Here is a 17,111-nt window from a genome sequence, read left to right as displayed (position 1 = left end):
GCCTGAAGTCTGAGGATTGTGAGGGTTTTAAAATCCAGCAAAAGATGACCAAAAAAGTAATAAAGGAGAAAATAGAATGGGAGTAAACGAGCAAAACATCTGAAAACAGATTGTAAGTGCTTTTACAAATACGTAAAAAAGATATTAGCGAAAGTTATATATATATTTTATATATAAATCCAACATAGACATAAACACAAAACTCAAGATAGACTTAAACATAAAACCCAACTTACACTTTAACATAAAGCACAACACAGACTTAAACATAGAACCGACATAGACTTAGAACCGACATAGACTTAGACTTAAACACAAAATCCAACTTAGACTTAAACATAAAACACAACATAGACATAAAACCCAACATAGACTTAAACACAAAACCCAACATAGACTTAAACACAAAACCCAACATAGACTTAAACACAAAACCCAACATAGACTTAAACACAAAATCCAACATAGACTTAAACACAAAACCCAACATAAGTTTAAACACAAAACCCAACATAAGTTTAAACACAAAACCCAACATAAGTTTAAACACAAAACCCAACATAAGTTTAAACACAAAACCCAACATAAGTTTAAACACAAAACCCAACATAAGTTTAAACACAAAACCCAACATAAGTTTAAACACAAAACCCAACATAAGTTTAAACACAAAACCCAACATAAGTTTAAACACAAAACCCAACATAAGTTTAAACACAAAACCCAACATAAGTTTAAACACAAAACCCAACATAAGTTTAAACACAAAACCCAACATAAGTTTAAACACAAAACCCAACATAAGTTTAAACACAAAACCCAACATAAGTTTAAACACAAAACCCAACATAAGTTTAAACACAAAACCCAACATAAGTTTAAACACAAAACCCAACATAAGTTTAAACACAAAACCCAACATAAGTTTAAACACAAAACCCAACATAAGTTTAAACACAAAACCCAACATAAGTTTAAACACAAAACCCAACATAAGTTTAAACACAAAACCCAACATAAGTTTAAACACAAAACCCAACATAAGTTTAAACACAAAACCCAACATAAGTTTAAACACAAAACCCAACATAGACTTGAACACAAACCCCAACGTAAGTTTAAACATAAAACCCAACATAGACTTAAACACAAAACCCAACATAAGTTTAAACATAAAACCCAACATAGACTTAAACATAAAACCGACATAGACTTAAGCACAAACCCCCACATAGTCTTAAAGACAAAACCCAACATAGGTTTAAACATAAAACCCAACACAGATTTAAACACAAAACCCAACATAGGTTTAAACATAAAACCCAACACAGATTTAAACACAAAACCCAACATAGTCTTAAACATAAAACCCAACATAGTCTTAAACACAAAACCCAACATAGTCTTAAACACAAAACCCACCATAGACTTAAACATAAAACCCAATGTAGACTTAAACACAAAACCCAACGTAGACTTAAACACAAAACCCAACATAGACTTAAACACAAAACCCAACATAGACTTAAACACAAAACCCAACATAGACTTAAACACAAAACCCAACATAGACTTAAACACAAAACCCAACATAGACTTAAACACAAAACCCAACTTAGACTTAAACATAAAACCCAACATAGTCTTAAACACAAAACCCAACATAGTCTTAAACACAAAACCCAACATAGTCTTAAACACAAAACCCAACATAGTCTTAAACACAAAACCCAACATAGTCTTAAACACAAAACCCAACATAGTCTTAAACACAAAACCCAACGTAGACTTAAACACAAAACCCAACGTAGACTTAAACACAAAACCCAAAATAGACTTAAACATAAAACTCAACATAGTCTTAAAGACAAAACCCAACATGGGTTTAAGCATAAAACCCAACACAGATTTAGACATAAAACCCAACATAGACTTAAACACAAAACCGACATAGACTTAAACACAAACCCCAACATAGACTTAAACATCAAACCCAACATAGTCTTAAACACAAAACCCAACATAAGTTTAAACATAAAACCCAACATAGACTCAAACATAAAACCCAACATAGACTTAAACACAAAATCCAACATAGACTTAAACACAAACCCAACATAGACTTAAATATAAAACCCAACATAGACTTAAACACAAACCCCAACATAGATTTAAACATAAAACCGACATAGACTTTAACATAAAACCCAACACAGAGTTAAACATAAAAGCCAACATAGACTTAAACACAAAACCCAGCATAGACTTAAACATAAAACCCAACTCAAATTAGTTATTTTTATTTTTACAGCCAACATTCAATAATGGTTTTAGCTTCATAAACGACCCATTGGAATGAACTTCCATTGGAATGACATTTCGTTCAAACTGAAACACTGATGGGATAATATAAATCTAGGTCCCTTCTGTTCTTTTCGAAAATATAATTTAGTAACTTAGATCCATTGTAACTATCGTAATGACACTTGGACAGCAATTTGAATTCTATAGTTTTCCATCAGCCTAAGGGTGGAACGAAAACCCAATAATATCATTGCGTCTCAACAATGTTTTTGGGTGATCGTTTTAAAAGTGCTTAGTTCACGACTGGATCCCTAACACACAACACGAGAGCCTGAGACACTTTTCCAATCATCCAGTTAACCTTTCGCAAACTACACGTTTAAGTTCCTTGTCCTAAAACAACAAAATCGAAAACTTTTAATTATTGTATATTTTGGAAACTAGTCACTCGATGCATTTCACTTACTTGCCACAACTTTCAGGCGGGTTCCACTTCCAAAGATGAGCTTCACGGTGTCACGAACGGCTCAACGTCAGACCTCAAAGGTTCCATTGAAAGCACGGCCGCAGGAACAAGAGGCCGAACTTTCTACACAATTATCACTCAGGTCTCGACAGTCAGGCAGAAAACAGTCGAGCAGCAAAATGTCGGCGGAAGGCAGGTTCTATTGGCAAAGGATGGTGACATTTCACATAAAAGCTCTCCGCCTGCCAGGAGGGACAATCTCCTGTTCAATTTGTCACGGGTTGTTGCACTGTGCCTGCTGTTTTCCCCACTGCAGCAAACCCTCTAACAAAAAGACAAGTTCACTGCTAAAGAAAATGGATCTTATCCATTGGCTTCAAGATAATTACTCAGCCGCTTGTTCTAGAGCATCAGCCAGTTATATAACAGTTATCATTCAGGGCTATGCTTATTATTATCCTTTCAGATGACCATTACTCCTCTAACACGTGACCTTTATAGTTTACAATTTTCACTCACCAGAGATTCAAACAATTATCATCACTCGATTTGATTGAAGTATTTTCACACCAACGGGAAAATATTTACACATTTCTCTTTATGAAGCCTGCGCTGCAATATAACTCAACTCCAACCCTTCCCACTGACTATGGAACACAATTCCCTGACCTGACGTTATTGTCCATTGACTGCGAGCGACCATATCACTGTGGATCCCACCCATTGTTTGACCTTCGTACAAAAACCCAGAACGACTCACAATCAATAAACAGGGGGTGAAACGAAAACGAAAATAATGTCATTGCGTCTCAAAAGGGTGATCGTTTTAAAAGTGCTTAGTTCACGATTGGATGTCTAACACACAACCCGAGAGCCTGGGACACTTTTCCATCCATGCATCTATTTTCCATCTGTTCTGAAGAAGGGTCATACAGACTCGAAACGTTAACTCTGTTTCTCTCTTCACAGATGCTGCCAGACCTGCTGAGTTTTTCCAGCATTTTGTTTCAGATTTCCAGCACCTGCAGTATTTTGCTGTTATCACAATCAATAAAGCTAGGTTTTTACAGATTCCCTGCTACATATTACTCTCCACACCCCCGCCCCCTACCCCCAACTCGATTTTGTGACATTTCCCTGTTGCCATTTCCATCTCTGTATCGTCGTTAGTCCCATATCCACGACAATAACAACAATTTGTATTTATATAGCGCCTTTACCGCAGTAAAACACGCCTCTTCACAGGAGTGATGCACTTCAAAGTTTGACACGGAGCCACCGGGTGATATTAGGGCCGAGGACCAACATGTGGCTCAAAGGGGGTGGGTTTGAAGCAGGTGCCTTCAAGGAGGAAGGATAAACAGAGAAGCTTCACTAGCAGCCAGTGAAGATCAGTAAACACAGGCATGGTGAGTCATTGAGACTTGGGGGGTGGATTTTACGGCCCATCGCGGCGGGGGCGGGGCCGTCAAATGCAACCGGCCCTTCAAAAGTCCACTAACTTTAGCAGACCGTAAAATCTCACCAGTAACATTCCTCCCTTGGTGCGTGTTATGACACAGATAAAAAGAGTTTTGAATAACCTCAAGCTTATGCAGAGTAGAATGTGGAAGGTCTGTCTGAAGTGCATTGGAATGGTCAAAGTTAGAGGTTACAAAGGTTAGGTTGGGGTTCCAGCAGCAGATGAGCTGAGGAGTCAGCTGGTAGATGGAAATAGGCGGCCTTAATAATGGCAGGAATACGTGATTGGAAGCTCATCTGGGGTCAGATATGACACCAAGGTTGTGCACAGTCTGGCTCAGCCTTGCTCAGTTACCAGGGAAGCTGATGGAGTCAGTGACTAATGAAAGGGTTTTGTGACAGGGTCCAAGGACGATGGCTTCAGTCTCCCCAATCCTTAGTTGGAGGAAGTTGCTACCCAACCAGTACAAGACATTGGACAAGCAGTTTGACAATTTAGAAACAGTGCCGCGCTGGACAGAGTGGTGGTGAGGTAGCGTTGTGTGTCATCAATGTACATGCATTTCTAGATGATGTCACCGAGGGCTGTGTTAATGAGAAACAGGAAGGGACCAAGAATAGTTGTGTCAAATGTCATGTCTGACTAATTTGATTGAATTTTTTGAGGTAGTAACAAGGAGGATTGATGAGGGTAGTGTAGTTGATGTGGTCTACATGGATTTTAGCAAGGCTTTTGACAAGGTCCCACATGGCAGATTGTTTTTTTAAAAAACCCATGGGATCCAGGGGAATGTAGGAAGCTGAGACAAAACTGGCTCACTGGTAGGAAACAAAGGGTAATTGTTGATGGATGTTTTTGTGACTGGAAGGCTGTTTCCAGTGGGGTTCAGCAGGGCTCAGTACTCGCTCCCCTGCTTTTTGTGGTATATATTAATGATTTGGATATAGATGTAGGGGCAATGATCAAGAAGTTTGCAGATGACACAAAAATTGATTACATGGTTGATAGTGAGGAGGATTGCTGTAGACTGCAGGAAGATATCAATGGACTGGTCAGGTGGGTAGAAAAGTGACAAATGGAATTCAACCCAAAGAACTGTGAGGTGATGCATTTGGGGAGGTCAAACAAGGTAAATGATTACACAATAAACAGGAGGATACTGAAGGTGTAGCAAAAGAGAGAGATCTTGGAGTGAATGTGTACAGATCCCTGAAGGTAGCAGGACAGGTTAATAAGGTGGTTAAGAAGGCAAATGGAATCCTTTCATTTATTAGCCAAGGCATAGCATATAAGTGCAGGGAGGTTATGCTGGAACTGCATAAAAATTTAGTAAGGCCACAGCTAGAGCACTGTGTGCAGTTCTGGTCACCTCGTTACAGAAAGGATGTAATTGGATTCGAGAGGGTACAGAGGAGATTTATGAGGATGTTGCTGGGACTGGAAAATTGCAACTGTGAGGAAAGATTGGATAGGCTGGGGTTGTTCTCCTTGGAACGGAGGAGGCTGAGGGGAGATTTGATTGAGATGTACAAAATGGTGAGGGGTCTGGATAGAGTGGATGGAAGGGCCGATTTACTTTAGCAGAGAGGTCAGTGACTAGGGGCTTGTTTTTTGGTTGGCACAGACATGATGGGCCAAGTGGCCTCTTTCTGTACCGTAAACTTTCTATGATTCTATGAATATACTTCTGGGGCGCAGAAGAGATAAGGATGTAGGAACAAGAAGAGAAGCCATTGCAGTTTTATTTAGCTATTAGCTATTACTGGATTAAAAATGGAATGGGAGTAGGGGGCAGTCCCACCCAATTATGGAGAGGTGTCGGGGAAGGATATTTCCCCAAGGATATTGTGTAATCAACTGTGTGAAAGGCCGCAGACAGGTTGAGATGAGCATTGAAGGATAGTTTACCATGGTCACAGTCACAAAGGATCTCAATTGTGTTTTTGATAAGGGCCATTCTCTGTAGATCTGGCCGTGATAAACTGTGTTTGAGGACAAATATTCTGAGGCATCATTTACACAGATGCTTTAAACGTCAAAAAGCACTAACAACTGTTCACAAGGACCAATGATTATTTTGGAGCGGAAAAACAAAGAGAGCCAACAATTTCAATTGAAAAGAAAAGCTGGGTAACCTTGGTTTAAAATTCCCTTTTTTTTCAATGCTTGAAACTCTGGATAATTGCTACTGTTGTCATAGTATTGATTTAGGTGCGAGACTGAACCCAGTGGTGTCACTTTTACCTCTTAGACAGATGGCCATTAGTTCAAGCCTCATCATAAGGACCTGAACATATTGTCCAATCTGCCACTTCAGTGCAGAACTGATGCAGTGCTGCAATGTCTGAGATACCAGTTTTAGGATGACATGTTAAACTGAGACAAAAACAGAATTACCTGGAAAAACTCAGCAGGTCTGGCAGCATCGGTGGAGAAGAAAAGAGTTGACGTTTTGAGTCCAACATGACCCTTCAACAGAATTGAGTTCTGTTGAAGGGTCATGTTGGATTCGAAACGTCAACTCTTTTCTTCTCCACCGATGCTGCCAGACCTGCTGAGTTTTTCCAGGTAATTCTGTTTTTGTTAAACTGAGATCTACCTTCTCTCTCAGGCACATGTGTTTTGGTTAACATTCATCTCAATATTCATCAGTGCCGCTAAAGCAGATTAGTTGGTCTCTTATCCCATTGCTGTTTGTGAGAACTTGATGTGCAAACATTAGTACAGTGTGTCTCTCCATCACAACAATGTGATTTTCTTTTCTTTATTCTTTCATGAGATGTGGGAGTCGCTGGGGCAAGGCCAGCATTTATTGCCCATCCCTGATTGTCCTTATACTGAGGGCAGTTAAAAGTCAACCACATTGCTGTGGATCTGGAGTCACATGTAGGCCAGTCTAGGTGAGGATGGTAGATTTCCTTCCCTAAAGGACAGTAGTAAACCAGATGTGTTTCATGGTCACCATTACTGAGACTAGTTTTCAATTCCAGATTTATTAGTTGAATTTAAATTCTACCAGCTGCCATGATAGGATTTGAAGCCAAATCCCCAGGGCATTAGGCTGAACCTCTGGAACACTGGTCCAGTGATATTATTATTACACCACCATCTCCCCAAACTGATAGCTGATCACTATGTGATATTGATATGTGATATTGCACTGTGATATCATTTCAAAAGTAATTAATTGGCTCTAAAGCACTTTGGGACTGCCAATGTTTTGAATGGAGCTATCTAAAAGTGGAGTTCTTTCTTATCAGCACTCTAGTAATACCAGTACCATTATGGAGTGGTGTAAATGGATTCAATGCCCTCTAAGACTAGAAGCTGAGTTCTGTTCAGAGATAAAAACAAAAAACTGCAGATGCTGGAAATCCAAAACAAAAACAGAAATACTTGGAAAAACTCAGCAGGTCTGGCAGCATCGGCGGAGAAGAGCAAAGTTGACGTTTCGAGTCCTCATGACCCTTCAACAGAACTGAGGCTCAGTTAAAAATTCCCTTCCCAGGCCTAAAACTGGTGCAATTTCCAACTCTTCTTGATTGCCAATTAGGATGACTGTGTCATTAATCAGAAGTGAGTTAACAAAAGGAGTTTTATAAAAGGGGCACAAACAATAAACACCAAGGAAAACATATTCAATTAACTTATAGTTGCTGACAATGCCCTCCAGTCCTTACGGTGCTCACTGGGTGCAGAATGTCTCAACCTTTCTAACATTATGAACCCACTCTTAAAAACTGCTGTCAACCTCTGAGCTCTTTTGTTCTTGAGGAAACAAGCTTCAGGTGAAATTTTCCAGTATTCAGGGTTATTAGGGGGATATATAAACTGGAAAGTTGGAGGAGCCAGGAGGATGAGCTGAAGGTTCAGAAGAGGTAAGGCGCACAATAGGTTTTACTATTTTATGCATATTTTAGGAATATGTGTGACCAAATACCCAGACAAGAAATGCAGTTAGGCAGTTTAGGAAAAGTCTTAGGATATTAGGGGGAATGGGCATTTGGAGTTCTGAGTGTTTCAGGGACCAGCCACATGCAGTCATTCTCAGTCCTATATTTTACAATGCTTGAAAAAAAAAACATACATTTATATAGATATATTAATGACTTAGACCTTGGTGTGCGGGGCACAATCTCAAAGGTTGCAGATGATATGAAACTTGAAGCATTGTGAACTGCAAGGAGGATGGTGTAGAACTACAAAAGAACATAGACAAGTTGGTGGAATGGGCAGATAGGTGGCAGATGAAGGTCAATGCGGAAAAAAATGTGAATTGATTCATTTTGGTAGGAAGAACGTGGAGGGAAAATATAAAGTAAAGCTTACAACTCTAAAGGGGGCGCAGGAGCAGAGGGACCTGGGTGTATATATGCATAAGTCATTCAAGGTGGCAGAGCAGTTGATAAAGCACATAGTATCCCAGGCTTTATTAATAGGGACATAGAGTACAAGAGCAAGGAGGTTATGTTGAACTTGTATAGGGCACTGGTTTAGCCTCAGCTGGAGTATTGTGTCCTGTTCTGGGCACTGCACTTTAGGAAGAATGTGAAGGCATTGGAGAGAGTGCAGAAAAGATTCACAAGAATGGTTCCAGGGTTGAGGAGCTTCAGTTATGAAGATAGATTGAAGAAGTTAGGATTATTTTCCTTGGAGAAAAGAAGGCTGAGAGGAGATTTCCTAGAGGTATTCAAAATCATGAGGGGGCTGGACAGAGTAGCTGGAGAGAAACTGTTTCCACTGGTGAAAGGATCAAGAACGTAAGGGCACAGATTGAAAGTAATTGGCATGTGAAGCAAAAGCGACGTTAGAAAAAACTTTGTACAGGCGAGTGGCTAAGGTCTGAGATACAGTCAGAGGGTGTGGTGGAGGGAGGTTCAAAAGGGAATTAGACTGTTATCTGAAAAGGAAGAATGTGCAGGGTTACGGGGAGAAGGCGGGAGAATGGCACTAAGTGAATTGTTCATTTGGAGAGCTGGTACTGACACGATGGGTCAAATGTCTTCCTCCTGCACTGTAGCAATTCTGTGATTTGGTGAATAAACCGTCTTTAATGCTAATATTGCAAAACTTGTCTTTTTACTCCTTGTAGTCACGTTGCAACCAATCAGAAGCCGCACTGAACTCCTCCTCCTGGTTCTGATGAAGAACCATACGGACTCGAAACATTAACTGTATTCCTCCCCGCAGATGCTGTCAGACCTGCTGAGTTTTTCCAGCTATTTTTGTTTTTGTTTCCTCCTCCTGGTATTGCCAATGGTATAGAAATACCAACTCAAATTCCGATATAGAAATACCAACTCAAATTCCGATATAGAAATACCAACTCAAATTCCGATATAGAAATACCAACTCAAATACCTATATGGAAATGTCAAATCATTGGAAGTTTGGTAGTGTTGGTGAAGCCGTTTCATTTTGCACAGACATTGAGCATAATGGATCCTGGAAGTGGAATCACAGCACAAAGAGCCTTCTAAATACATCAAATAAATAGAACAAAGCTGATAAACAACGGCTTGATTTTTTCTATTTCTGTTGATTTTGCATTTGCCCTTTGAAGATTGTTTTAATAATGATAAACAATATTACTGCTTGGAGGATTTATTGATTTGGTTAATGTTAGGCAGTGTATTAAAATCATTATTTGGTTATAGGACAGAGTAATTTTCTGCAGATCACTAATTTCTGTACAGATATTCAATTGCAGATTTGCACAGAATGGTTTATTTCCTATTGTACTGGTGATTCCTTCCTTCACTGTAGAATTGTGCAAAATGCCACAACTCTAAGGCATGGTCAGATGGGCAAATGGAATTTAATCCAGATAAGCGTGAGGTGATGCACTTGGGCAAGACAAGCAAGGCATGGGAATACATGATGAATGGTAGGGCCCTGGGAAGTACCGAAGATCAGAGGGACCTTGGTGTGCATGTCCACTGGTCCCTTAAGGTAGCGTGACAGGTAGATAAGGTGGTTAAGAAGGCATATGGGATACTTTCCTTTATTAGCTGAGGCATAGAATACAAGAGTGGGGAGGTTATGCTGGAACTGTATAAAACGCTGGTTAGGCCACAGCTAGAGTATTGTGTGCAGTTCTGGAATCCGCATTATAGGAAGGATGTGATTGCACTCGAGAGAGTACAGAGGAGATTTACCAGGATGTTGCCTGGGCTGGAGAATTTTAGCAATGAGGAGAGATTGGACAGACTGGGGTTATTTTCCTTGGAGCAGAAGAGATCGAGGGGGGACATGATTGAGGTGTTTAAAATTATGAGGGGCATATATAGGGTAGACAGGAAGGAACTTTTCCCCTTTGTGGAGGGAGGCATAGATTTAATATAAGGGGCAGGGGGGTTAGAGGGGATGTGAGGAAGAATGTTTTCACCCAGAGGGTGATGGGAATCTGGAACTCAGTGCCTGAAAGGGTAGTACAGGCAGAAACCCTCATAATATTTAAGAAGTATTTGGATGTACACTTGTGATGCCAGGACACACAAGGCTATGGGCCTAGTGTTGGAAAATGGGATTAGAGTAGTTAGGTATTTGTTTGACCAGCATAGACTTGATGGGCTGAAGGGTCTTTTTCTGTGCTGTAGACCTTTATGACTCTATGACTCTAACAAAGAGGGAAGAGAGGGGATCTTTTGGATCGCAGTGTTCTCTACTGAAGAATGGCATCAGAGTAGCCTGAATGGAGGAAGCAGAATAAAATGGTCCAGTCTAACTGCAGTATGTATGTGGGGGCAGAGCCAAAGGAATTGTGGACTCTGCAATGTTGCTAACAAAAAAACTCATCTGTTGCCTCCCCAGATGCCGACTCACTTGCTGAGTGTTCGGCAGCATCTTCCATTTTCATAACAAAAACAGAATTACCTGGAAAAACTCAGCAGGTCTGGCAGCATCGGCGGAGAAGAAAAGAGTTGACATTTCAAGTCTTCATGACCCTTCAGCAGAGGTGTCATGAGGACTCGAAACGTCAACTCTTTTCTTCTCCGCCGATGCTGCCAGACCTGCTGAGTTTTTCCAGGTAATTCTGTTTTTGTTTTGGATTTCCAGCATCCACAGTAGTTTTTGTTTTTACTTCTTCCATTCTCATCGCTTGATTAGGAATGTAGGACATAGGAACATAGGATTTAGGAGCAGGAGAAGACCATTCAGCCCTTCGAGCCTGCTCCACCATTCGATAGGATCATGACTGATGTGATTGTGGCCTCACCTCCACTTTCCTGTCTGCCCCCCATAACCCTCGATTTCCTCATCTATCAAAAATCTATCAAACTCAACAGTGATTGAATTGAATGACCCAGCCTCAGAACTAGGATCTCTGCTGCCTGATTATTATTGCACTAAATTGCATTTAGCAATTCTGGAAAAACGTTATGAAGTTCGAAATTATAACCATAAAATGTGTGCAAAATAACACAACCAACTGAATAACATAGGAACATAGGAGCAGGAGTAGGCCATTCGGCCCATCGAGCCTGCTCCGCCATTCAAACAGATCGTGGCTGATCATCTACCTCTCACACCATTTCCCCACTATCCCCCCATGTCATTGGTCTCCAGAAATCTACCCATTTCTGTCTTGAACATGCTCAATGATTGAGCCTCCACAGCCCTTTGGGATGGAGAATTCCAAAGATTCACTACCCTCTGAGGGAAGAAATTCCTCTTCATCTCAGTCCTAAATGGCTTTCCCCTTATTCTGAGATTATGTCCTCTGGCTCTAGACTCCCCAGGGTAGAAGACTAGGTTCAGGTGGTGATTTTGTGCGAACAGACGCCTGTTTGCACCGCTGTGCGAAACTAGCAGCGCAGAAATACACGGCACTGTCACTCACACGGAGCGAGTTTAGCATCAGGCTGCAGTTGCGAATGTCTGGCCGAGAAACATTGAACCTGGCGGGAATTTCCGAGGTGAATGGTTTCTGTGCTCCATATGCTTGCTGAATGTACAGGATGAATTTCAAGCTTTCCCCGGGTATTTGCTGGTACCAGTGCATATAATCCCAGCTACCGGTCTGTGCGCAGTTTATCTCCACATTCTGCCCCACAAACATTGTGACGGGAGGAGATTGTGTGACAATATTGTCAGGAGCGGCGCCTAAGTAAGGAAAACATTCAAATTAGTTACTGAAATTCCGAGAATTTTAAACCAGTTTTATTATAAACCCAACCAAGTCCTCACAGTCAATGGCAGCACAACTCCCCGAATAAACTGTAATGTACAACTGAGCGCGGTAATAGTCACTGACACTTTGCTAAAACACTGACCTGCCCAGGAGAGAAAGGTGAAGAAAATGAGTTGACCGGGCTGCATCTTTCCAGAGGCGGGTGACTCGGGCACAGTGAGTGCTCCTTTATACAGGGCGCCGCTCCGCACCAACCTTGTGGTCACACTTACAACCAACACACCCACACCCCACCCCACACCCCACCCCCTCAGTCTTTAATGTACCAGGAAAATGACACTGGCGAGTGTGCTTTCTACAACTAAGCAAAACCCCTCATTGGAATCTCTAACTGGCCCTTTTCTGTTAACATTAGCTGTGAGGTTTAAATGTTTTCATCATGTAAAGCAGTCACCCAGAGAGAGCTAAAGAAGGTCGCAGGTTTAGAAGGGCAATTTCAACCCAGGGATGGGTAAAGGGAATAAACCCGGAAGAAACTGAGAGGAATTGATGGGACTTTAATCAGCCCCTCGGTTCCCGGAATTCACAAGGAGACTGAAGTGGATGTCGTGCCTGATATGAGAGGAGTTTAACCCGGAATTGTAGCAGAGCCTGTCGGTAGGTTAGTGTCGGGGCAGACACTACTCAACGCGGCAAGATCAAAGGCCGTCCGCTAAAAACATTTTATTTCCATAAGAAAAGTGTAAGTGTTTACATATGCAGGCGGATGGGATGTGAGATGAATAAAAGCAGCTCGGTAAAGGATACAAGTGATGCCTGGTTCAATATAACCGGTCGGTACCATGGCGAGGAGATCATTGTAGAGAGTTGGGAAATTGAACAGTCCTATGGAGTCGGAAGGTTAACTCTTGTCTTCCTCAACACAGATGCTGTCAGACCCGCTGAGTTTTTACAGCAATTTTTGTTTTTGTTTGGGAAATTTAAATCTTCGTGTGGCTGTGGTGAACCTGCTTTGACCCCTCAAACACTCGGTAACTGTTGACTCGCCCTCGAAACTTTCCGTGCGGACAGAGTGTTCAGGTGATCAGTTGAATTCAAAGAACAAATGAAGGCAAATGTTGGAGATTACCCGCGGGATTCCAATTCGTTCTTCCTGATTTTCCACCTTGCTCCTCAGAATCTTCACCCAATGTATTCGCAATGTCCCTGGCAAAAGCCAGCATTTCGGATATACTTAGCACGATCGATTGTTCAGTGAATGTTTGTGATAGGGAAACACACCGGAATAGATTCATTATTTGTCACTCCAGCTGAAGCATTAGTTCATCTAATCACTGTAACAAAATTAATGGAAATTGCCAACGTTGTGATTTAGAAACAAGTTATGTCGCGGGGGGGCGGTGGAATTGCTGTACATTAAGGTGCTACCGTCCCACAGAATTAAAAATACAGAGATCAGAAAGGCTATTTTCTATGGAAGCTCATTGCTCTGGTAACACTCAAAGTGGTGTCAGGGCATCGAACTAATCTTTGCACTGTCTTTTCCTGTGTACCTCACCTGGCAGTTTATTTGGAAAGTTAATCAAAAACATGTTTTCCTAGTGAATATAAAAGTTTACTCTTCATTCGTGGTGTTTCTGGCCTTTACCTCCACTGTTCTGACTTATTGTAAATGATTATCTGACTTTACTATGTCAGTACCATTGCAGTCTCCCTTTTCGATTTTCTTCCTATCTCTAGAATGTAATCTTTTCCAGTTTTTCCAATACTTCCTCTTTCTGAATTTGGGAGCATTTTGGTTGCTCTTCACTTGTTATCGAGATGTGGGTAATGCAGGATTTATTACTCATACCTAATTGCCCTTGAGAAGGTGGTGGTGAGCTGCCTTCTTGAACCACTGTGATCCATGTAGTGAAGGTACACCCACAGTGCTGTTAGGTATGGGATTTCAAGAGTTTGCAGAAACTACAATGAAAAAGCAGTGATATATGTACAAAACAGAGTGATAGTTGACATTGGATAGAACTTGCAGGTGGTGGTGTTCCCATGTATCTTTGTATCTCCTGGATCATAGGGATTATATATTTGGACAATGCTGTCAAAGAAGCCTCTGTGAGTTGTTGCAGTGCATTTTGTAGTTGACATATTACAGACATGGTGCACTGGTGGTTGAGGGATTGAATGTTTAAGGTGATGGATGGGGTGCCAAGCAAGCAAACTGCTTCATTTTGAATCTTCATCTTGTCCAGTTCCTTGAGTGTTGTGGGAGCTGCACTCATCCAGGCAAGTGGAGAGCATTCTATCACACTCCTAGCTTGTGCCTTGTGGATGGTGGACAGGCTTTGAGGAGTCAGGAGCTGAGTTAATTGCCACAAAATACCCAACTTCTGACCTGCACTTGCAGCCACATTATCTATAGATTAGTCCAGTTAAGTTTCTGGTCAATAGTGACCCCAAGGATGTTGATGGTGGGGGATTCTGCAATGGTAATGTAATTGAGATGCTTAGACTCTCCTATAATAAAAGCAAAATACTGCGGATGCTGGAAATCTGAAACAAAAACAGAAAATGCTGGAAAAACTCAGCAGGCCTAACAGCATTTGCGGGGAGAGAAACAGGGTTAACGTTTTGAGTCTGTATGACCCTTCTTCACAGCTGAAGAGAAGTGGAAATGTGATGGATTTTATACTGTTTAAGGGGGGGGGGGTGGAGCAGGTGAAACTGGATAGAAGGTCAGTGATAGGTGGGGACAAAAGAAAGATTGACAAAGGTGTCATGAACTAAAAGATGAAGGGAGTGTTAATGGTAGTGATAAGAGCTAAAAAAGGTGCTGATAGTGGCAAAAAGGTAAGAAAGCAGAATGTGATAATAGCAGAACAAGGGTAGCATTGTGTGAAAGAACAACATGGAACAAGTAACAGACAGCCCTGTGGGGGAATGGGGTGGGGGGAGGGAGCGCAGTGGTGGGGAAATAAAGGATAGAAAATGAGAGAGAAGGCGGGATAGAAAAGGGGATGAAACCACAGATAAATGAATAAAAAATAAATAAATGTGGATTAAAAATAAAAACGAATGTAGAAAAAGGCGATTAAAAAAGGTGAGCATGGGGGAGAGAGTTCATGGTCTGAAGCTGTTGAACTCAATATTAAGTCCGGAAGGCTGTAAAGTGCCTAGTCGGAAGATGAGGCGCTGTTCCTCCAGTTTGTGTTGAGCTTCACTGGAACATTGCAGCAGGCCAAGGACGGACATGTGGGCATGAGAGCAGGGTGGTGTGTTGAAATGGCAAGCGACAGGGAGGTCTGGGTAATGCTTGCGGACAGACTGAAGGTGTTCTGCAAAGCGGTCACCCAGTCTGCATTTGGTCTCTCCAATGTAGAGGAAACCGCATTGGGAGCAGCGAATGCTGTAGACTAAATTGAAGAAGGTGCAAGTGAAATGCTGCTTCACCTGAAAGGAGTGTTTGGGCCCTTGGACGGTGAGGAGGGGGGAAGTAAAGGGGCAGGTGTTGCTCCTTCTGCAATTGCATGGGAAGGTGCCGTGGGAAGGGGATGGGGGTGATGGAGGAGTGGACCAGGGTGTCACGGAGGGAACAGTCCCTAGAGAATGCTGACAGGGTGGGTGAGGGTAAGATGTATTTGGTAGTGGCATCATGCTGGAGTTGGCGGAAATGGCGGAGGATGATCCTTTGAATGTGGAGGTTGGTGGGGTGAAAAGTGAGGACAAGGTGGACCCTATCATGTTTCTGGGAGGGAGGGGAAGGGGTGAGATGGACCACGTGAAGGTAATAGAGGGATGGAAATTGGAAGCAAAATTGATTTAAAAAAATTTCCAGGTCCAGACGAGAGCAGAAGTGGCACCGAAACAGCCATCCATATGCCGAAAAAAGAGTTGTGGGAGGGACCCTGAGTAGGACTGGAACAAGGAATGTTCCACATACCTCATAAAGAGACAGACATCTGGTACCCATAGCCACACCTATTAGTTGGAGGCAGTGAGAGGAGTTTAAGGAAAAATTGTTCAGTGAGAGAACAAGTTCAGCCAGACAGAGGAGAATAGTGGTGGATGGGGATTATTCGGGCCTCTGTTCGAGGAAGAAGTGGAGAGCCATCAGACCATCCCGGTGGGGGATGGAGGTGTAGAGCGATTGGACGTCCATGGTGAGGAGGAGGCAGTTAGGGCCAGGGAACTGGAAATTGTTGATATGCTGTAGGGCATCAGGGGAATCGCGGATGTAGGTGGGAAGAGACTGGACAAGGGGAGAGAGAATTGAGTCAGGATAGGAAGACATTAGTTCCATGGCAGGAACAGGCTTACGTGATCGGTCTACCGGGACAGTCCTGTTTGTGGATTTTGGGAAGGAAGTAGAAGTGGGCTGTCCTGGGGTTGGGAGACTATGAGGTTGGAAGCTGTGGAGGGAAGATCGCCAGAGGAGATGTGGTCAGTGACAGTCCTGGAAACAATGGCTTGATGTTCAGTGGTGGGGTCATGGTCCAAGGGGAAGTAGGAAGAAGTGTCTGTGAGTTGACGCTCAGTCTCTGCAATGTAGAGGTCAGTGCGCCAGACAACAACAGCACCACCCTTGTCAGCAGGTTTGATAACAAAGTCAGGGTTGGACCTAAGAGAATGGAATGCGGCAAGTTCAAGAGAGACAGGTTAGAGTGGGTGAGAGGAGCAGAGAAATTGAGACGGCCGATGTCACACCGACAGTTCTCGATGAAAAGATCAAGAGCGGGTAAGAATCCAGA

The 17,111-nt window shown here is 42.2% G+C and overlaps 1 protein-coding gene across 1 annotated transcript in view; it reads right to left on the bottom strand.

Moving 5' to 3' along the window:
• The window catches only part of LOC144690326 (immunoglobulin lambda-1 light chain-like), a 28,469-nt gene extending 15,902 nt beyond the window's left edge, over window positions 1-12,567 (bottom strand). Inside the window, exons 1-3 of the mRNA XM_078557679.1 lie at window positions 12,509-12,567; window positions 12,042-12,338; window positions 2,771-2,830 (exon numbers count right to left, since the gene is read on the bottom strand). Of these exons, the coding sequence (XP_078413805.1) occupies window positions 2,771-2,830; window positions 12,042-12,338; window positions 12,509-12,554 (403 nt within the window). The 5' untranslated portion in view covers window positions 12,555-12,567. The remainder of the gene's footprint in view (window positions 1-2,770; window positions 2,831-12,041; window positions 12,339-12,508) is intronic.
• Between the last annotated feature and the right edge of the window lie 4,544 nt (window positions 12,568-17,111).

The sequence above is a fragment of the Cetorhinus maximus genome, chromosome 15, assembly GCF_964194155.1.
Source record: "Cetorhinus maximus chromosome 15, sCetMax3.hap1.1, whole genome shotgun sequence".
In the NCBI taxonomy this organism is placed as follows: Eukaryota; Metazoa; Chordata; class Chondrichthyes; order Lamniformes; family Cetorhinidae; genus Cetorhinus; species Cetorhinus maximus.
The sequence above is the reverse complement of the archived record's forward strand: the minus strand, read 5'-3'. Positions and strand labels throughout refer to the sequence as shown.